Source organism: Ptychodera flava, chromosome 15, assembly GCF_041260155.1.
Source record: "Ptychodera flava strain L36383 chromosome 15, AS_Pfla_20210202, whole genome shotgun sequence".
Lineage (NCBI taxonomy): Eukaryota > Metazoa > Hemichordata > Enteropneusta > Ptychoderidae > Ptychodera > Ptychodera flava.
The window spans coordinates 23,252,725-23,274,964 of NC_091942.1; the positions used below are offsets into that span (position 1 = coordinate 23,252,725).

General features: G+C 38.9%; 2 protein-coding genes and 1 long non-coding RNA gene across 3 annotated transcripts; 1 reads left to right on the forward strand and 2 right to left on the reverse strand.

The window, feature by feature from the left end:
- The first annotated feature begins 10 nt into the window (after positions 1–10).
- LOC139151582 (gamma-glutamyl hydrolase-like) lies at positions 11–19,067 on the forward strand. The gene is made up of 8 exons (XM_070724485.1): positions 11–165; positions 12,279–12,441; positions 13,657–13,741; positions 14,303–14,441; positions 15,296–15,402; positions 15,878–15,971; positions 17,124–17,261; positions 18,004–19,067. Exons 1-8 carry the CDS (start codon positions 48–50, stop codon positions 18,126–18,128), a joined length of 969 nt encoding a protein of 322 aa, XP_070580586.1. The 5' UTR covers positions 11–47; the 3' UTR covers positions 18,129–19,067.
- On the reverse strand, positions 4,858–9,268 carry LOC139151584 (uncharacterized). Its single transcript, XR_011556461.1, has 3 exons — positions 9,005–9,268; positions 7,509–7,716; positions 4,858–6,543 (listed from the first exon to the last, which is right to left on the reverse strand). It is a non-coding gene; the product is annotated as an uncharacterized lncRNA (long non-coding RNA).
- A 1,564-nt stretch (positions 19,068–20,631) lies between the features above and the next one.
- Positions 20,632–21,315, reverse strand: LOC139152300 (sulfotransferase 1 family member D1-like). The gene has a single exon (XM_070725443.1). The coding sequence runs from the start codon at positions 21,313–21,315 to the stop codon at positions 20,632–20,634; it is 684 nt and encodes a 227-aa protein (XP_070581544.1).
- Positions 21,316–22,240: the final 925 nt, after the last annotated feature.

Consider the following 22,240-nt stretch of genomic DNA (forward strand, 5'->3'; position numbering starts at 1 on the left):
GTCATGACTTTTAATCTTTGACCTTACATGTGATGATCACCTGACAGATGTTTTCAATGATGGCTGCACTCCGACCGAAGTGGCTAAACGTACTCAACGTTTTATGGATTACAACCGCTTTTTTTGCGGTTTGCAAGGGTGCTGTAAACAACAGACCTATCATAGGTAACATTTTGTTTCTTATTTGACTTATGGCTTGGGAATAAGACGGGTGTTTTCAACGTTGGGTGGGGTGTAGGAAGTTTTGGGTAAGTCGCATACGGCCAGTGTGATCGCACCAACTCAACCCAATGCGATATGCCCTAACATATGTACATCCCTAACATATGTATGATCCCCACTTGCTGCGGATCCGTAGCCTACCACTCCCTTTGCTGGTTGTGTTGGGGGAGTGGGGCCCCACTCCCCCAACATAACCAGCAAAGGAGTGGTAGGGCTACGGATCCGCAGCAAATGTACCCCGTACAACTACATCTCAAACAACGCGCGAGTTGGCATGGGGCAAGTTGGAATCAGGCGAGTTGGAATCGGGCCAGTTGGTTCTGGGCGGGTTGGAAAAGGTGCGAGTTGACTGTAATACCTACTAATTACTACTGCCCGTCACTGCCCGTCGCTGTCCGTCACTGCCTGCCAGGAAATTATGCGCCAGTCAATGTAAACCCCCCCCCCCCACCTCGGGGTTTAGTGGGGGATTTGGAAATTAGTCCTGTGAAATCTGCCAAATGCCCCACCCCCTGGGGCAAGACAACCTGGAAAATCCCCCACATACGGGGGTGGGGAATTTGTAAATTCCTACACACAACCACTCTTTGGAATTTTCATGTCGTAAACAACCTGCATCAATATAAAAAGTTCATGTTCAACTTCAGAACAATTTTAATCATTTAAAACAGGGTTTTGTGACATTTATGCTGTTCACAAATGTCTATCACAATCAACACAAATAGATCCAGGATAATGACATACTTTTCGCATTTGTTTTTCAGCCACTTATACTGTGACTTTAAGTGTTGAGGTGTCACTGTCACGTCACCTATTTTGGAGCAAAAATTTACAATATTTTTCAGTCTAGTTTGCTTGTATGTTGTCAGGCATAAACATATTTCAGGCTAGAACAATTAGATCAAAACACCAGATGTATCATACAAGACCTGTCGCCTCAATAAACTAATTAAAGCTGATAATTAAACAAGATACATGATGTCCAATCTCACAAGTGCAGCTTTTTTGTCTTCTCGCTCTCATGCTACAAGCACAATGACACATTCTACATCAGTCATGCACTGATTTAAAACAAGCAGAGGAATGAAAATTCACAATGGTCCGTGTTTATTCATCACAAAACACACCACAAAGATACTGTGTAAAACTCAACAGAACAGATGATCAGAATGATCACACTGATGAAAAGAAACTGTTTCCCTAGCTATATGGGTCATCATGAATAAATTTGATAATACATTTAGCGGACATAAAAAGGAATCCCGTCGTGACCGAACATGTTTTCCAAATACACAAGCAATTTAAAGGGCCATTTTTCATGAATTTTGTTTGATGTGAGATACTACTTATATTGTTTGACATGTCGAAAGATACTGAATGAATGGGTGACCCTGCTATATTCGACCCCGGTTTTAGACACGATACATGCAAACCATCACGAAATGATGAATTAATGGTCATGACCATTAATTCGTTTTCGCGATGGTTTTACTTAATTTGTATAAAACTGGGGTCGAATATATGTATGGTCACTCATTCATTCAGTATCTTTCAACATGTCAAACAAAATAAGTAGTATATCGCATCAAACAAAATTCATGAAAAATGGCTGACTTTGTCCCTTTCAGCTTTATCAAAAATAGAGTTGACCCGGAGGTCTTTTTAGTGCTGGACCATGTCGATGAGCATCGTGAACATCCGAAATGTCACGCTCACGTGGGAAAATGTGGGAACTTTTGCGTATGGTATGTTCAGTTTTCCAAAAAATAAGAATACACGGCGGATGAAAATCACTTAGTTATCGATATTTAAGCCATCAATCACAAATATACTTTCATGCACACCTCTGAATATTGCTGCATCGCGTTCATCAATAGCCAGTTGAAAAGCTGCTTACCGGCCCACATGGCCTTGACATCCACCTTTCGCCATGCTACCGCTCTGAACAACAACATACCATTACCAGGGCCTGAAAATTTCTGTTTTTTCCCACTGGTCCCAGGCCAGTGACCTGTTTTTTTTTCACTGGTCCAAAGGTAAAATCCACTGTCCTCAAAAATTTGCATAACAATACAAGAATGATTCATTTCTCATACTCATGTTATATATGCATTTCTATCAGATTTGCTTGGGATTTACATACAGCATAAACTGCCAATCTTTTTAATATAGACACACTGCATAAACATTTACTTGGTAATTTTCTCAAGTTCTTGCACCACATACTTAACATGTTTTTTTACTATTGCTATAAAGTTCACTTCATTTTTATAATTGCCCAGCGGTTGATTCTTTCCCATTTAAATTGTAAAAAATAGGTTTAAAACACCAAATATCTGAGAGGGACTTCTTTTTCCTTTGATAGCAATATTAAAGGCACATGAGCTGTAACTTTTTGCATTATTTCCATGATTTTACATTCAAATTAGAATAAGTTCATGTGTATTAACTTACTGAAGGGTGTGCAAAGACGTGTTATTGGCCACGTACTCAAATCGCACGTATAACTTTGAACGAGTCAAATAATAAAACGGTGCCGCACCCGATTATGGCGGCGCCCATGGCTTGAGTTCGCAAGAGTACACATAAAGTGTGAGTGTTGCGCATGCGCATTAGATTCCTCACAAGAAAATGGCGTCTCACAGTGGGAAACGTACGCCCGGTCATATCGGATTCTGACAAGGAATGGAGACAACAGCGCAGTAATGCGTCTAAACGCCTTAGCAAACTAGACATCGAAAACCAGATCGGGAGATGGCTTCAGTTAGAGGAAAAAACAGGGCTTGCAAATCCCGGTTTGGCGGAGGAGTTAATTGATTGGTAAGTATAGGACCGGACAGCGAGTGACTGTACACAATATATACCGTGTCGAATAGTGCGTGCGAGTGCTTGACGCACCATGGGTTGTGCAACGATGCCTTGATAAATTCACTATACATGTATTAATATTCAAAGAAGGTCACGTTTTAGCCTTTGAAAGATCAACTTTTGACTCTCCAAATGCTAGGAAACACCATAGCTTGAATAGAAATCACAACAAAATCTCATACTCGCGTACGGTAAGCTTTTACAACACAGTGAGTTACGTACTGAATCGTTTCACACATCTTGTCGCAGTTACAACAAGAATCGAAGTAAACAGTCACTGTCCTCCCCGGACCAAGCGACTGCTATTGCTACTGTTTTTAATACCGCCAGTTCTAAGCGCAAGGACGAGTTGGCAAACATCGCCTCTCGTAACATGTGGTGACAGGTGCAGCTAACGGAGCTACAGCAATATTTGAGGGCAGGGGAACTATTAATTTTGCTTGGGTAGGGGACATATTTTTAGCTGGCAGGGGAGCAAATTTTATTTTTATTGTCGGGCAGGGCAGATGTCAGTTGGTTGTCCCGGGGAGAGGGCTTTGCGAAAACGAGGAGAGGGGAAACTACTTTTAAAACGGGGACAGGGGAAGTTGAGCCATGGTGTTTAAAGGGGAATTTTTTCACAGGGCAGGGGGGAATCGACAGGTTTTTTCATCACAGGGTATGGTAGCTCAATGTCTGCAGGGGAAACGGAATGACGAAATTTTGGGGGAATTTTTTTGCAGAACAGGGGAAATAGAAAGTTTTTTTCCGCCACAGGGCAGGGGAGCTTCAAAAATTGACAGTGGGGAGGGGAAACTGGCAAAAATAAGTGGGGAGAGGGTAAAAATGAAGTTTGAGTGCGGGAGAGCAAGTTGACAAAATTACAAAATTGCTATCTCCTCCGCGGAAAAGGGGTTGATCTTCTCATTATTCACAGGGAGAAATCAGAAAATTATGATTATCAGAACTATGTTGCCAGAATTTTAAAATATGGACTGAGTTGTTCTCTGTACAGAAGAAATTTGCTTCAGTTCAGTTAGTGATCTCCGTGTGTACAGATCATGGAGAATTGTGGGTAGCCTCACTTACTGTGTTTCTGTTTATCCATGGACACTCAAACCTCATGATTGTAGACTTACTTCAGCCATTCGGTCATGGTGACAAGCAAAAAACTGATAATGCCAGATGTTTAGATTGTTCAGCCTTTTTCTTCAATTTTCATCACACAAGTCTGCTAACATTTTATTCCTTTCAGTTTCAGGTTTTGCAAACTACCGTGCAATGTTGTGAATTGAATGGTGTCTTCAGTATGCTGTAGCTGCCCAAGTTGTGATGTACAGAAAGTACTCTATATGGATACATTTACCATCTTCCCTTTTAGTAGAGATGTAAACTTTCTTAAAAAGTGATATCCCTTATTGTTCTTACTTGTGGAGTACGTTTTCTTTATGTACGTTTAATGCAGTTAGACGAGCTTACTCTCATGTTTTTCGTAAGTTATCTGGTTTTAAACATTCTTTCATTCAGAGTAACAGTGCAATGTTTGTCAATCTTTCGATTTTAACTTTTGATGAAATCCTTCGGAAAAAATCATTTAGTTTTCTGAGCAGACTCCACCTCTCAAGTAACCCGCTTGTGGTGAGTGTTTTATCTTTATCAGTGTTATCACAGAGTGGACTGTGGAGGATTTGGAGTAAGCGTATATTTTAAAATGTATTGTTGTTTTGCTATGGATTTTTATAATCTGAAATAAAGATATAATAATAATAATAATAAAAAGCATGACAATTGTATACATTTTAAAACGTTACCTTTTATTCAACACATCGTCACTGTTTTCAATCTTAAAAAAAGCTTTCACCTTTTTTACAGTAAATGAGACAGTAAGCATGCAAGATAAAACATTCAAAATAAGAAAAAAATTCATGTACAATTAGGGTAAATCCCTTTCAGGTCTAAACCCTATTCATAGGCTAAATTCGGGTACTTTACTGGGAACTCAGGCAGGAAATAAAAAAAAAATTAGGACAATGATTGCACTGAATGTCTTGTCACATTGAGGAATGTCTGTCCCCAGGACTGGCAAAATCCTGGTTATTGGACGAGTGTCTCTGTAAATACATGACATGTATGCAAATAAACGTGTACAACAATAAGTGTACATATAAACTTTGCGTGAAAAATTCACATCAGTTGCTCCGTAGACATGAAGATAGCCATTGATGAATTTGATGGAAGCAGATATTCAAATTTGTACATGAAATGAGAAATGTGGCACACCAATACGCATCACCATGAAAGGATGATACAGTTGTTTGGCCAAAGCCAACTGTACTCCACAACTACTTGACACACAACAGTTACCAATACAATGGATGGTACGGTAAACATGATATGTTGAGGTCAACAAATTAAAACAGTACAGTTCATGAGACTTCCCCCTGGTATATATACATACACCACACAATAAATTCCCACAATTTGGTTTGATTTCTACACACGACATTAGAATTTTTGCAACTTTTTCAGTTCTGCCTGAAAGCAATAAGGCAAACCCTCTAGACAAATGCCATACTTTTGGTGAGCAATTTATGACAAACTGAAGAGGTCATTCTCTTAGATAGAAAAGTCAGCATGTAAATTTCTTTTGTCTTTCTGGTGGATGGGGAAACAATATCCTCTTGTATCATGAAACAGGTGCAACTAGTCTCCCTACTTTCAATCACATTCTGTATGGCTGAGGACACAATCAGTGGAAATTTATGAAAATACTATCGCCTCTCTCAATCAAGCATAATTTTCTGAGTCATTTAAAATGGCAATTTAGAAGAATGGTGTCCTTAAAAGTACATTTTCAGAATTAAAGAAACCAGTCTGTGAATTTGTGTACACAGGGGAGACTTTGTAGATTTCACTGAAGAGTCTCTGAGTGTATAAATCATGATTAACATGTATAGGAAATATCAAGTACTGTGCCAAATGGGAGGTAACCAAGCTGCTGTGTTTGGGTTAAATGAGCTATATATCTTGTTATAATTTGGTCACAATTATGCAATTCAGCACCATTTTACAAGTGGTATAGCCACAAACTGATTACATCAAATCACTGTACACAAGACACAGACGCCCTGAAAGTTATGGCACTGTGTATCGTGTATGGCAGTTTTGACGTCATCAGTTTGTGGCTATATCACTTGTAAAATGATGCGTGTAATTCCCTTTATGCAAAATGTGTTGAAATGAACCCTGTAAATTGACCACACTGATCAGGATATTTATCTCTTATTGCCCAAACACAGCAACCTGGTATCACTCTAGTTTCCTGCGCCAGGTTTCCCATGCTCCCACAAAATAAATTGCTGGTATGCAGCATGCCTGTTGCACTTGTGGTAGTCATCAAAGTCATTGGTGGCCATCATATCCATCCGATAGGCTCTAGCAACTGCAAGGACTCCTTCGTCAAGGCAGATAACTCTGAAATCATGAAAAATATGATATTTGTTTCAATATGTATTGCTTTTGAGTATATTTGCCATTATTGGATAAATTCTCATTGATCTCTACTTCCTTTCCCAAAGTTCTGAGTTTGGTACTAGTTTGCTTGTCTCAAAAATATTTTTGGAAGAACAGTAACACTGTTACGGTATCTATGCTGATCTTCTGAGAGGTGTTCTTCCTTTGAAATACCAAAATGAGGATTTTTATGTACACATGTAACAGTCTCGTCTTACATTTTAGAATTCCTCTGTGACCATGCCTGTGCATTCTCAACACTCAAGAGCATTACGTATCCAAAAGTCATTACATAAATAATTTGCCCAGCACACATAGCTTTCCATCTCAGTCAGTTGATATTCATCACATTTAGAACAATTATTACATATGCATCAAGACTGTTTACCAGATCTGATCTAAACGCAAAGGATGACTTGCAGTTGATTGGATTTATTGCATTAAATTGACAATTCAGTCCATAAATGATCATGGGTAGGGACAATATGGTTAAAGTAGGAATTCCCTAATAACTTGTATGATGATTTTCTTAGAAAAATTTCATGGCAAACTGTCTGCTTGTTTGCATTCAGTTCATAAACATACTGACTAGCAATCTGGAGATACAGAGCCCAGGCACCTCCCCACAAGATTTTCTCTCAGCAAGGGTTGGCATCTGCCGTCAGTTTTGACGGACACATCAATCTTGACTGCTTTGTGAAGGTCCAGGATGGGATCCTCCAGCCTGTTCAGATAGGACTGCAAAGTCAAATATTAAACTTATGTCCCCCTCAACCACCTGCAACAGAAGATCATGCTTCTGTTCTGGTGTCATTTTCTGCAGCATCTCCTGAAAAGAAGATGATATTATTGCGATGGCTATATGCTGATGTCAATCTGTATGCCCCATTATCACGGTGTGTATACAAAGCAAAAATTTTACTTACATGAAGAGTATTTTTCCGTTGCTGCACATCTCGCAATGCCTCATCTGCTCTTGTCACAAGCCTTCCCCATCTAGCCCCTCTTCCTCTGCCCCAACCTCTGCATCCCTGTCCTCACCCTCTCCCTGTGCCTCTCCCTCTACCCCTGTCTCCCTCTTCTTGCTTGGGATTCAGTTATTACAGAACTATCAGTAGAATCGGTCGGTGATGTCTGCAAAATGAAAGAATCAGAAAAATTACAAAGGAGATTCAAATGTAGATATACTGCACTCTGCCGGTCACTGATCAGTGTTGAGTTTTTCTTTGTTACCATCTTCTCTTCTAAACAAAGCCAAGTAAGTAGTCGACACTTTACTTTAATTCTTGACCATAACATGGCAAGTAAACTGTGGGTTAACTCTTGGTGGAAATTAAGATGTGTAAAGTCAGACTACAAATTTGGAAGGAAATATGCTTTTGATGCATAACATATATATTTGACATTTTCAAAGCCACTGCATAAAAGGACCACCTTTGTCATTTATGTTGTATCATAGACCCTAGAGAAATCCACTGAAAATGTGTTGTTTACCCTTCAAATTTCCCAGCAAATTGTACTTCAATCAAAAGCCATGGCGAAAATACAAATCACAATAAAACAGCTGTTGTCCTTGTTTTTGTATCACCATAGCAACGTTATAGTCACAAGTGCGAACAACGCCGTTTTCTCCATGCTCAAAGTTCATCGCTTTGAAAAGAAAATTTCTAAAACGAGTTGGCATAAGTTTACAGCTGTACTACACATCACACAGCCGCCTTGTACCTTTCTTTCTACCTCCATGGTTGTAATGCTACCGTAATCATCAGGAAGCTTGCTAAACTCGTCCTCTCAAACATAGAAGTAGGATCGGGGCCGTATGTCTCAACAGTTCGATTAGAGCTGACTAAAAACACACGAAAGGCATTGTTAAACTCAAGGTTATTCACACAATAATTCCGAATCTATGTGAAGTAAGTAATCCGTTTGCAAAATGACTCGGAAATTGACAGTGTTCAGAAATAAGATCGACTGCATTTGGTCAATGCCGCTCATGGTTCACGCATCATGCGCATGGCTCACTCAAGCCAAATATAATCGAATACGTTCGTAATTACAAAACCCGAACGGCGTATCGCTAACTGAAAACCATTCTGGGTAAATCCAGATTCAAAACGAATTACTAGTTCTGGAAATCCTTACGAAACAACGAACCACAACGAGACTCTAGCGTACGCGATGGGCAGCTACCCGTACGCTTTATGGACTGCGACCAGCGGCCGCCTCGCCGGGCCAAATTCACAAACAAGCTCTAGTTTCTTGTCATTTCAATAGCATCGTTTATGCCTACAACTGTTCTAACACCCTCTTTGTTCAAATGAAACATCGAACTGGAGAACAATCAGCATTAAATACTAGGTTTTTAGGGGGCAGAAAACACGTGAGTTTGTTTGCAAAATAGACATAAGCTAAGTTACATTACCTCATGTGTAGACTCCATTGTTGTCGAGTTGCGAATGGGGTCACGCTCCCACATCGCGCAGTATCACACAGGGAAGATCCCGCTCTCGTCCTCCGTGTGACGTTGCATTTGCTGTGTTCTTTGTCACGTGACTGCTTTTGCGAAATGGCGGTACATTTAAAATGAGGCGATATCGCGAGAATTTCCTTGCGTTCTGTGTCGTTTGTGACTGTCCTAGTATGTTAGTTGAAGGGTATATCGCTTAATTGCAAGAATTCAATCAACATGCGAGACGTTTGGGGGTTATTTTAGGGTAATAAAATGTTAAAAGTTACAGCTCACGGGCCTTTAAATTGCCACAACGCTGTTTTGACAAGCTAGGCGGTTCTTGTTAAGGTCAACTACAATCGAGTTAGGGGGTCTTGACTATATAAGGAATTCAGCATGGTGACCTTCTAAATTCAGAAGCTTGCTTGCCACGGACGATCGGAAAGTTGTAATGAGACTCCTTCCAGAGAATTTTACTGCAAAATACTACTTTGATAGACAGAGATATAATATTTTCACACAATTTTGGGGTTGCTGATATTTTTAGCTGAGGCTATGGTCTGGTTTTTACCACATTAATTTTACATGTAAAATGAGTACGTGGCCCGTCATTTGATTTTTGCAGTGCAGTGGCTAGTGGACGCTCATCGCCTGGCTCATATCATGAATCGCCAACTGTAATAGAGTAACTGATTTTCCTTTAGTGTTTATGTTGTGATGAAAGAAATAGACTAAATGTTAAATGTTTGATTGACTTAAAGACGCGATAATTATTGTAATTTTGTAGCTAAAAGACGTAGTCTCTCAATGGAATGGGCCTCTTGGTTTTAGTGTAAACTGGCTTTAGCAGCGTCTCTGCTACCTCCTTGGTTTCAGTAACTTCGGTATTTTGGGGGGACGTAGTTTCTAATTTTTCGTCAAAAGACACAATCTGGGAAAAGCACTGGACATTCCCTTGCAAAATAAATTGGCTCCTTTTTTGTATTGGTCTGCGGACTTTTTAGGGGTAATTAGTACCGGTTTGGGATAAAAAATCACTGGTCCGGGACTTCGGGTGATTTTCAGGCCCTGCATACGTGCGCATGCATGACTTATCAGAGGTTGGTCAACATCGGAAAGATAGTGATGTTAATGAAGAAGGAGTGACCATTCCTATCTTTCGCGATGTTGACCAACCCGTAAAATCCCTGATAAGTCCACGGATTAGCATAATTAGTCGTGTTGACTAATTAATTACAGCATGTGTGCATGAGAGATATACGTCCTTGTAATGGAGTGTAAAATAAATAAAGAGTCACACAGGTTAGGTTAGGTCATATAAACCATTTATTTTATTTATTCCGATCATTGAGAGCATGAAGAAAGAAGAGAAAATGATAGAGAAAACTCAGTAATACTTATTGGGTGGCCTGTGGGCACACACGGTCTAATCCCCCACATTTTTCCCGTATCGCCCGAGGTGGGGGGGGGGGGTGGGTTTACATTGACTGGCTGCCAGGAAATTAGCCTTCCAATTACTGTAATTAGTCGGTATTTCAATATCAAAGACCACTACTCTTTGTAAAAACGAACGAAATAATATTCCCAGATCCGAAAAATGTTGATTTTCAAACAAGTAGCAATGCTAACCGCTGGCCATACATACTGCCCGTTGACGTCCGACCACAGCCCGTCACAGCCGTCAGGAAATTTACCTTCCAATGACTGTAATCAGTTGATATCTCATATCAAAAACACTACTTACTATAGAACCAAACAAAATTGTCATCCCAGACCCCAACAACGTTGATTTGCGAACGAGTGGCAACACTAAGAGTATTCGATGTCCGAACACTGCCCGTCACTGCCCGTCGAGTCAAGAACTCAGCGCTCCAATATTGATGTTAGTTCTGAGACAGGACTCTGGCATTTGGAGTAAAACAGACTCTTATTTTGTAGCTTTCTATTATATTAGTGGTCTTTGGTATTGATATATCGACTGATTACAGTAATTGGAAGGTTAATTTCCTGACGGGCAGTCGACGGGCAGTGACGGGAAGTAATTAGTAGGACCACTTGCCTTGTCATTGCCATTGTCAGTGTCGGTTCTCAGACACTTTTCACCAAAACACCACTTCGCACCGCATCTTGTCCCATACCATTTCACACCAAAACAGCCTCGTACCAACCTCTTCACCCCAGGAGTCATGTTGCCCCAAAATCATTTCGCTCCCCCCCCCCCAAGACAATGCCGCATCGCCCCAAACTGTCGCCAACTGGTAAAGCTTAAAATAACCATGGATGTACAAAAATAGACTTCCATGAAATAACCAACCACTGCCATTGAAGTTTTCGTCATCTTTCAATCATCCCTAGACTAGAGTCCTGAAAGTGTACACATTTTGAATTAATGACAGTGCGCTTTTCTGTACAAGGCACCTGAGTTGTAGCATGGTAGTTTGCATTTGCTTTTTTCTAATTCTACCGTTTGTGGTTTGTGCAAGAGTCATGGTAAACCTAAATGGTTTGTGGTGGCAAAAATGTCCTAAATGCTTCAAAGTTGCAGGTAAACACAATGGTGTGATACATTGTTGATTCAGAACGGGGTAGTATTATGATGGTACATATTGCATATTCTTGGGTGAAGTGGTGTTAGTACGACGGAACTTGGGGCGAAGTTGCGTTTGACGAGGTAGTACTTTGGACAAGGTGGTTTTGGTATGAAATGGTTATCGGACGAAGTTGTATGGAGCGAAGTGGTTTTGGTGGGAAGTGTCTGTGTTACAGTTCCGTTATCACCAGTGATGGAGGGACCGTGCCTGTGTCTAACATTGCAGTGAAATCTCTGACATTTTAGTCTCAAAATTTTAAGACTTTGGAACTGAGATAAAGATCGACTGTTTCTAAAATTATGCAGCTCTCTAACTGTGTCCTACAGTCATTTTGAGTCATCACTAAAAACAAAAGCGGCATGACTACCATTGGTGATATTCCACAGTTGAGAGTGCCCATTCTATTCATAACTGTGACAAGTCAAATTATTTTGTATGGTAGTATAGCCTTTAAGTGGATACTAAAAAAGAAAACATATTGTGAAAATGCATCAGACAAACCCGGCATTGTTATCTCCAAACTTTTCTTAAACTCTACACCAAGGTCAAGTGAACGCCACAGAGACTGAGAGAGGCAGTCGTATTAGATTCCCCTTCTCACCAAAACAAATTGTAAAACTTAAGCCATTTGTCCTTGTTGCATTTCATTTATTCAGGTGTGCTGGCACAGACTACTTATGATGAAATGGCAGAGTACGGACCTTCCTACATAGCTGCATCATATGTGAAATTCCTGGAGTCTGCAGGTGCCAGGGTTGTTCCCATAGCTGTCAATCAAACTCAAGACTACTATGTCAAGTTGTTCAGTTCTCTAAATGGGTAAAATTCAGTACCTATCAATTCACACATTGATAAAAAATCTGAATTTAATTGATTGCTTTTCTTGAATATAAACTCTGACTCTGCCATAAAGACACCAAGACACTCCATGGTAGGGTACGTCTGAATTTCTATTCAAGAAAAGACAGCATTTGAGGGTTTTATCCAATTTAAAAATTTTAAAAAATGTACACATTTGTATATTTGCTGTTATGATTTTCAGGACTTCTTATATCTTTCAGCATTGAACTTGCCTCCTAATACAATTTAACATCCTGTAAATCTCTCAGTAATCTTTGTTCCCACTTTGTACAGTCATGACCTTGTTGGTATCAGTTTAAAGTCATTGATCATAAAAGCTGATGCAGCAGAAATGTGATTCCTTGGTTTGGTGTCAACCCCCCCCCCCCCCCCCCCCCCGAATCCTCCAAGAGAAATTCCTTTATGTGAAATTGGTTTTAGGAAAACTGCTTTTTATTGTGTGTAGATCTACAAACCAGCCTTCAACACACATGTTGTGCAAAGTCTGTGTATGAATGAATATAGTTAAACTATACCTTTATCCTCTTTCAATATACAAAAAAGAGCGGTTTGACCACAAAAAGGTGTGATTTTCTTCAGGATATAACCAGCAGGACACAACACATGCACTACTGGAAGGTAGTTCAGAAATTGTCAATCTAGCGTAATTTTTCTGACAAAAAAAGACAAAAAAGACGAGTATTATAATTTTGTAACAGCCAGGTCATTACTTGTAGCGATTTCATGTATTGCAATTAAAATATCATATTATTCCACGGTCTGAACTTTTTTGTGAAGATTTTGTTACAGCAAATTCCCCATTGCAATTTTGACACATGCAAAATGAATTGGGGTCTTATGCTCTCCCCGCCCCCCCTCTCTGAACTAAGGAATTACATTTCTAGTGCATCAGCTTTCATGACTGAATGCGCCAAAATTTGAATGGTCATGGAATCATTTTTATAAAAGTTTTTTTTATGAGAGAGCTTTATTGCTAGACAGTTTTTTTACAAACTTGTAAGCATCCACACTAATGAAGATATATGAATGAAATTTCAGTTCATGCCACAAGTTGCTTTCAATATTGACATTGTATATTTGATCAGTCATTGCTTTGAAATTTATCCATGGTCAGTTACTTGTGCATTCATTTCTTCAAAATAACGTTCCCATTTTTGTTTCCTTCTTGCTCAGTGTTCTGTTTCCGGGTGGAAGCCAGTATTTAGAAACTTCAGGATATGGCAAAGCAGGAAGAATTCTGTATGATTTGGCAGTCAAGGTACTGTGTTCTCAAAATATTACTTGTTTCAACCACTGGGGAAGCCATGACCTTACTTGACCTTTTTCCTCACACAAAATAAAAGTTGTTTATATCAATGTTGATTGAAATATCCTACATTGACAGTCTAGAGTTTTTGTAAGAGTGATGAGATGATAGTCGGTGGAAGTATCGTATTGCATACAGTGCAGCGCCCTCAACGTGATGGATGGCAAATAGAATTGACATGGATGAATGGATTCTGCCTGAGAATTTGATTGATCGATGTTCAAAACCCTGTCATCTCCATGGTTTGACCCAAACCCATTGACATGATGAGTGTGGTGGACCTGTTTATGCAGAATCAGGGGTGAACTTTTACAATCTTTTCCCAATTATATTGTGGTGTTCAGTCAAGGTAAAATTGATACTGGCATGTTGACATCCATTGCAAATTTCAAGGCTCTTATTTACAGGTGAATAATTTCATTCAGGGCACTTCCATTGTCATTAAACTTACAATTTCTGACTGCATTTCAAAATGTCAACATAATAGTAGGCTGTTTTCATCGATCTCTCCAGGCAAATGACAATGGCGATTACTTCCCACTGTGGGGGACGTGCCTGGGCTTTGAACTTCTGATCTACCTTACAGCAGAAGAAAACCTGATGACCTACACGAATTCAACGAACATTGCATATCCAGTGTACTTCCAGAAAGGTAAATCAGAATGACATATACCCAAATATAAACATAAAATATGGATCATTGGTATCATCAGAAATTCAGTGTTGGCTTGAAGGAACATGGTTGTTGTTACTGATCAACCGTTCTGGAGAGGCGGGGAGACCCAAGTAGATTTGATTTTAAATCCCGGAAATTGTCCTCCTGGTAAACAACTAATAAAGTACTTATCATTTAAATGGTATGTCCTTTTTGTAATGTGTGCTGTAGTGTGTTGTTATTGTCTTTTAAAATACTCGGGCTGCTTGTCACATTCATTGCAATGAATTATTCTAACGTATTTCTCTCTGGCCTCATAGTGATACAGCTTGTGTAAGACACATATTATCAATCATCTAAAAATGTTTCCACTTCTTAATATTGAAAGTAAGAGAGACAGAGACAAACAGAACAGACAACTGTGTCAGGAATTTGTGAGTTTGTTATTGGTTTGCAAAAAGTCTAGAAAAGAATGGAGATGTATATCTCGATATCTAACAATTCTTCACAGGTTAACATTTGGAAGAGAATGAAAACTATAAAACGGATCTTTTTAGCTACCATGCATTTTATCTATTTTAGTTAGAGTCAAGGATTCACTAATTTAAGATGCAGCTAATTCAAAGATTTCCAAACATTAACAATGGTCAAATTGTTTTGTAAGCTAAATTAAGAATCCTCTATTTGAATTGAAATCAAATTCTTCCATTTAACTTAAAAAGCACGCAGCTAGTTCAAAGTATACTGTTGTTGCTTCATATTGATTGGTGTACACATATGATTGAGTGTGTAACTTCATCAAGGTCATGCTAAGGCTCTCAGCAATTTCTTTTCTTCTGATTATTTTACAGATTTCAAAACAACAAGATTATTTGCATCAGCCCCTGAAAAGATTATACAGATCCTTGAAAATGAAAATGTTACTTTCAACGCACATCACAATGGGGTGACACCAAAGGTAAATATGTATAATGATAGAATTATGTGTACTCGGATTTTTCTAATGTAGCCAAAGAAACTTATGTGTTCATTGCTATCTTTTGGCGCTGTGAGAAGAGAGGGTTCAGCAGATCCTTTTCAAATTTTATAGATCTCAGAAGCAGTTTTTAGGTGGATGTAGTATTCATACAACATACTGTAGTCTAGTATTTCTGTGTATACATAGTGTAAAACAATAGCACACGGATTTTATATGTCCGCTGCTAACTAGACCAGTAGATATTCACCTTTAAATCATGTTTGCATGGACATTGCATCATCGGCTGTGCGTGTTCTCTGATTAAATCCATTATTTTCTGCATCACTACAATTACAACAAAAAATATTTTAAGAAAACGTATTTACAGGCCCAATTTCTTAAACTTTACTCTCCATATTGTAACTTACAATATTTTTCATAAATCTCACATAAAACCTACATTTTCATTTCATAGAATTTCAGCACAAGTGCAAAATTGAAGAGTTTCTACAAGATTATCTCAACAAATTTTGATAAGAATGGACTTGAGTTCATTTCTATGACTGAGGGTAAGCCACATGTTTATATACACTTTAAATGCTTTTCTTATTCTTGACTTTTTTCTTTCTTCTAAGAATGTCTACGTTAAAAGAGAATTAAGTTCCAAAAAAGATCTCTGGCAAAAATACATAGCAATATCTGTGATTTGGTGTCAATACCGGCTTCTCCACAAGGGGATTTTGATGGGCGGGCCACCCCTCTGTTTTGCAAGCAATCTATTCATATGTTAATGACCAAATAAAAGAATACAATTTCACAACATAAGAATATGCAAATTATATATTGTTATGTAAATTGGCCGTCCCTCTGTTTTTCCAAGCTGTGGAGTGCACTGCAACACCTATCATGACCTCTTCATCTGTGAATCATTCCAACTGTAAATGAATAATTTTACAAGGGGGGAAGGATTTTGCTCATTCATTATCTGTAATTTCTCATAAATGAGTTCATTAAGCTATGTGATTCTACGATGTAAGTGTGCAGACCATAAAAATTTAGTGTTTTCTGCGTGCATCACGTCAGTGCAAGTCTGTCATGAAGGTGTGAGCATCCGATCATGATGTCATTACATGATGTCATTGGCAAACATCATCAAAAGTTTATCTCACCCGTCATCTAAATAAATTTATTTCCATAACTTTTTTTCCATCCTGGAAAAAAAGGTCTGTACTCTCATACATGAATGAGGTATTATGTCATGAAGTGACACACATCGAAGGAAAGGGATGTTGTACAAATCTGGATTACTCGTCTTGGAAATATGTGATGGCAATAGAATAAAATAAAACACAATCACTGCAAATATCTTGTCCAACAGCGTCACAATGGGGCATTTTTAAATGAATGAAAGGAAAATGAGATATTAAGTCAAGTGTTCAGAGCTTCAAAATATTGAAGTTATTCCGGGACCATTTTAGTGTGTAACCTTGTAAAAGTTTACTTTTCAAAAGCATCACTTGATTTCTATATTCATCTAACAGGAGATTTTATTTAGCATGTAAAAATTGCAGTGGAGAACAAACCAGTGCAGGAACCAGGGATTGAAAAGGGTGCCTTGAACCGAAATGTCTGTTATTTACACCATATCTGTGACAAATATCACTTCTGAAGCCTCTACACATGACTTAACTCTGATTTTTGTATGTTAACCCACATAACAGCATATAAGTATCCATTCTACGCATCACAATGGCATCCAGAGAAGAACATCTTTGAGTGGACAGTCAAGGAGAGAATAAACCATTCCAAGGATGCCATGGCTGCGTCCCTGTATTTCACAAATTTCTTTGTTAATGAAGGTAATCGGCACATCTACCCATATTTCATAGAAGAGTTCAAACTCAAGATAATGTCTTTACAATCCAGATAAAAAAAAGGTTCAGTTGATTTGAGATTATATTGTGTGGGAAACTTCAAAGAAAGGCCAGATCATAGAACATAGAAAGGCACCACAGCCATATGTCGGCATCATTGACAAATTAACCCTCTTTGCACTAGAAATGTTTGATCATATACTTTATGCTGTCTGTAAAACACGTTCAAGAAATAGTTTACGCATCACTCGAGAAAATCTAATATGTTAAGTTACGTTTTTCTGTTATTCAGAGCTAGATGTCAGTAATAGCCTGATATGGTCATATTCACCATCACAGACTGATGACGAATTTTATATCTGTGCGTTGTTTACAAAATCAAACATCGATAGAATTTGCATCATGCTCACTTTACTTGGGGAAAGGAGGACTAGGCACTGTACAGCAAAATATTGCAGGAGTTTCATCTATGATTGCATGCATAGGAATGCTTGAGGTAATGGTAGATGCATGATGTCAGCCAACCATAAAACAATTTGATTGCAGAAAGTGTGATGAATAAAGTTAGTTACGGCCATTCTGTGTGCCTGTAAGGGCCTAAGTAATACAGTTTCAAAACTTGAAAACTAAATTTTTGACATTAGTAATTTGACTTTGCTTCTATTTGACAGAAAAATTTCACATTTCTGTCATACTAAGATGCCATTTATAATTTTTCCCCTCATAGCTCGGAAGAATTTCCACAAGTTTCCCAACCCAGCGGAAGAGGAAGCGGCTTTGATTTACAACTACAAACCCATGTACACCGGCAAAATATCCTCATATGACCAGAGTTATTTCTTTGGAGTCTGACCTGCTCATCCCCAATTCCCAGTGAACAGGTCCACAGTTACCATTGATAAGAATGGGTTTGGGTCAGACCATTGTGATAAAAGGGTTAAAGGGAGCCAAGTCATCAAGAACTGTATCGTTGCTTCATCCATGTGCAAGATTAGCCAGCCATGGGTCCTCTGTAGTTTAATGAGTAGTGTGCTCACCTATCTTTTTAATAGTATTCTTTATTATTATTCATGCTTGGAAACTTTTCTTGCAACAACAAAAACACCAAGGAACATCACAAACACAGGAATACGACGATGTACAACATTACTTAAAAGAACATTATCACAAACTTTACACTAATAAGGGGCCAGCTACCTTTCCTAGGTGCAATGTCTTCAACCTCACACAAGGAGTTTATAGGTGAGAGAGAGAGAGAGAGCCAGCTTATATTTCAAAACCAACTTTATAATCAAGTATGGGGATACAAATATGCAAAACCATCATTGCTGGGCAATAAATATTTACAGAGTTGTCTCTATGCGGATGAACTATTTGTACTTTTAATCTCTAAAAAAAACTTATACCTTCGCCACTCTTAAAGGAACCATGAAAATATTTTAAACTTTTGCATGATATTTGATAAATTTTTGTACTTTTTGAAGGAGAAAAGAAGATGATTGAAATATTCCCTTACAGCCTGTAACACTACATCCACACGGTATTCCAAGGAAATTTATCACAGCAAGAACACAGAAAAACTCATTATAGTCCCGCATAAACACCATAGGCACTGAGTCAAGCAAATACTAAAGCTGTGTGCAATAGTCATGGAATTCAAAAGTGTAAAAGTTGATGGTTCGCTAAATTTGAAACCAACTCAGATGGGTTTTTTTTATTGTTATTATTTACATTTTTGCTGTAAAAACTTCCCAAAGACAAATAAAGTGTAAAACATTTAGAGTACAAAATTCTTGACTCTTTGTGGATGGTATAAAATTTGTTATCTAATGAGAGATCAAAGACACATACCACGTGAAATGACTTAACTTGCTTCAGTGCACTCAAACTGATTATTTTGAGTGCACTGAAGTTCTTTTAAGTTCTTTCTTGGGCCCATCTCTCAGCAGAGAGTATATGTTTCACAAACATTCTAGAATCTATTTTTGTTGGGTAATTCCTTTTTATCTTTTTTGTATGTTTGTTTGGTTTTTTTTTTTGTTTTTTTTTTTTCGCCTACATGCTACAAGGATAAAATTACCAAAACATCTGATGATGATAATGCTCCCCTGATAATTGTCCTTTTCATTGCCCATCACAAGTTTTGTCCTTTTACCATCTGGCACTAAATTGCCGAGAAATGCCCAATACCAGGATGTTTTCAAACTTGGGACAAGAATTTATCTAAATCAAAAAGTTGTGCCCATTCATATCATTCACCCTCATATTTTTTATACTGAGACAACAGCTAACTCAGGTCACCCCACCCCTAACACCCACAGTGACACACACAGACACACACATGAAAAAAGGCGCAGCCAGTTTACAGTTGGCACATGAACACTACACATGCCATAATGAGCGCTTGATGGTCATATCAAGTTAAATTTCAAGACTGGATGATTGAAGCCGATGCAACTGACCTTAGATTTTTAATGAGTGTTTGAACGAGAAACCCGAGTGCTTGTGCTATAGTAAAATTTGAAACAACTTTACAAACTAATTACACAAGTCAGATAACATTAAGATCAATCATTCTCAGCAGGATTTCACTGGAAATATTAGTGATTATATGTGTGCAAGTATCCATTTCATATCAAGTAGTATGTAAATTGTATGTAAATGTATGTAAAAAAGGTGCAAAACCCGACCCATGGCATACCTCAAGCACTGTATGGGCTCATGGCTTTGCTGTCCAATAGGTTTTACTGGGAGTTTAATTTGCTGTTGACTGGTATGCAGGGCTGGAGAGTATCCTCATGGCAATCTTGGCTGGGGATCCATGATAATACATATCAAGTTAACTTGGGGTAAAGTGAGTTCCCCAAATCTAATATACTTCTTCATTATAGCATATATTGTAGATAACTAGCGTATATTGTAGATAACTTTACAAACTACTGATGAGAAAATTTGGTGTCCCCACTTCACTTTGTCATGAGTGTGTATATGTAATATTGAATGACAAAATTAGCAAAGTCCTATACTTGTATTTCCGAACTAGTCACGACAGGGTTCCTGACCAAGTGGCAAATAGATTCAATTTGATTTTTTTTAAATAACCTTATCCCCATGGAGTTATGCTGGTACCATTTTTCAATACCTTAATAAGTTATTCAATATGGTTCTCCTTACAGGGTCGTTTTTGAAAGATGATAAAAACAATATTAAAATGGTAATTCCTTGCATTTCTATATGCACATTAATAATTTAGCCATAGTTCCCAAACCCCTCGAGAATTCACAATTTAGGCCTAGGGATGGCTCTGCTCGTATTATAATACTTTTCAGAATAAGTGACAAACAGAAGGCGCTGTTCAGAGTGGTTCATACTGAAATTTTATTCCATTCTCTTGTAATTTTCTCTCGATTTCTTCATCAAATCGTTCGCTTTGAGCGACAAGAAACTGGTTTTTCCAGTCTCCAATGACGCCTTTGCGAATGAATTTGGACTCATCATCCAAAACCCCCTTGTCCATGATAAAGTATTTGTGAACGCATTTCTTCATTTCGTCTGCCGAACAAGCCAACGCAATCTTGTTTACGACATCGTTGGATAGTTGGATTGAGAGGAATTGTCCTATTTTATGGATGACCAGTGGCAGGTCTGTTTTCATTTCCTCGTAGGTGACTTGAAGTACATTGTCCTTTGGACCAAGCTTTTTCCACTGTACGACATGTTGCAACCACGGCCCGTACACCATTCTCCCGCTCAAGAATGTGTCGACTGTTTTCTCCCAGTCGCTCGCGTAAAAACCACCGTAAACCGATTGATAGAAGTGGTACGTTGATGCCGCTACGTCCTTGGGATTCCTTGAAATGTGAATGATCTTTACGCCTTTCGTTTTCGCCTGCTCCAATGGAAATATCGGGAGCGCCAGATGTGTCTTTATCAAGCGAGGTGACAAAATTTCGAGTTGACCTTCTTGCAGTTGGCGGGCCAGTCGGCCCCGCACATCTGTTCTTTCACTGCGAGTATCGATCAGAAACCAATCTAACATGACAGCTGCAAAATTGTAGCTCTACGGTGAGGCGGTCGGTGAGTTTTGGTTTTTGCGACATCGCTCACCAGTAGAGCTACAATGCCGAAGGCCCTGTAGCATACAAAATAAGCGCGCCGGACATGGCGCGGCATTTTCATGTAAAATCCCGCATATTTACTGCATTTGGTCGTACCGATTTATCACTACTGAAGACTAAACACTATACTACACTAACCGTGTCGTTTATGGGGTTTGGTATTAGCGCGAACACGTCGATCGCGTTCCATAAACATTGAGCGTGTTTCTGGGAGCCGCCATTACCGGAAGTTGGTAATGGCGGCTCCAAGAAATGTTTTTGGAACGCGATCAACGTATTTGAACAAATACCAAACCCATAAACGACAAGGTTAGAGCAGTCTACTGTTGAGTCTTCAGTAGTGATAAATCGGTACGACCAAATGCAGTAAATATATGGGATTTTACATCAAATGCCGTGTCATATGCAGCGTGCTTATTTTGTATGCTACAGGGCATTCGGCATTGTAGCTCTACTGGTGAGCGATGTCGCAAAAACCAAAACTCACCGACCGCCTCACCGTAGAGCTACAATTTTGCAGCAATCTAACATGAGAGCTTCGCTTCTGTCACCCGAGTGCATAATGCCGAAATCGGCCATATTCTGTATCACGTAGCACAACCAAGTTGTCCCCGACTTTGGAAATCCGCAAACCACGACATCGCCATTCCGCCACTGGAAATTACTCAAAGCATCATTCTCCACCTTTTGTTCATCAAAGAGGGGAGAAAAGTTAAAGCCGTTATGTTCAAAATACTGAACTGTCGACCCACTTGTATCTTGAGCTGGGGTCGAGACACTTCGCACCAAAACCAGTTCGCCCCACACAACTTCGTCCCAAAACCATTTCGCACCAAAGCCACCTCG

Coding starts and splice junctions, on each gene's coding strand:
- LOC139151582 (XM_070724485.1), top strand. CDS start 48: ATGTTTTCAATGATGGCTGCACTCCGACCGAAGTGGCTAAACGTACTC. Junction 166..12,278: donor AAACAACAGACCTATCATAG/GTAACATTTTGT, acceptor TCATTTATTCAG/GTGTGCTGGCACAGACTACT. Junction 14,442..15,295: donor TCCAGTGTACTTCCAGAAAG/GTAAATCAGAAT, acceptor ATTATTTTACAG/ATTTCAAAACAACAAGATTA.
- LOC139152300 (XM_070725443.1), bottom strand. CDS start 21,315: ATGTTAGATTGGTTTCTGATCGATACTCGCAGTGAAAGAACAGATGTG.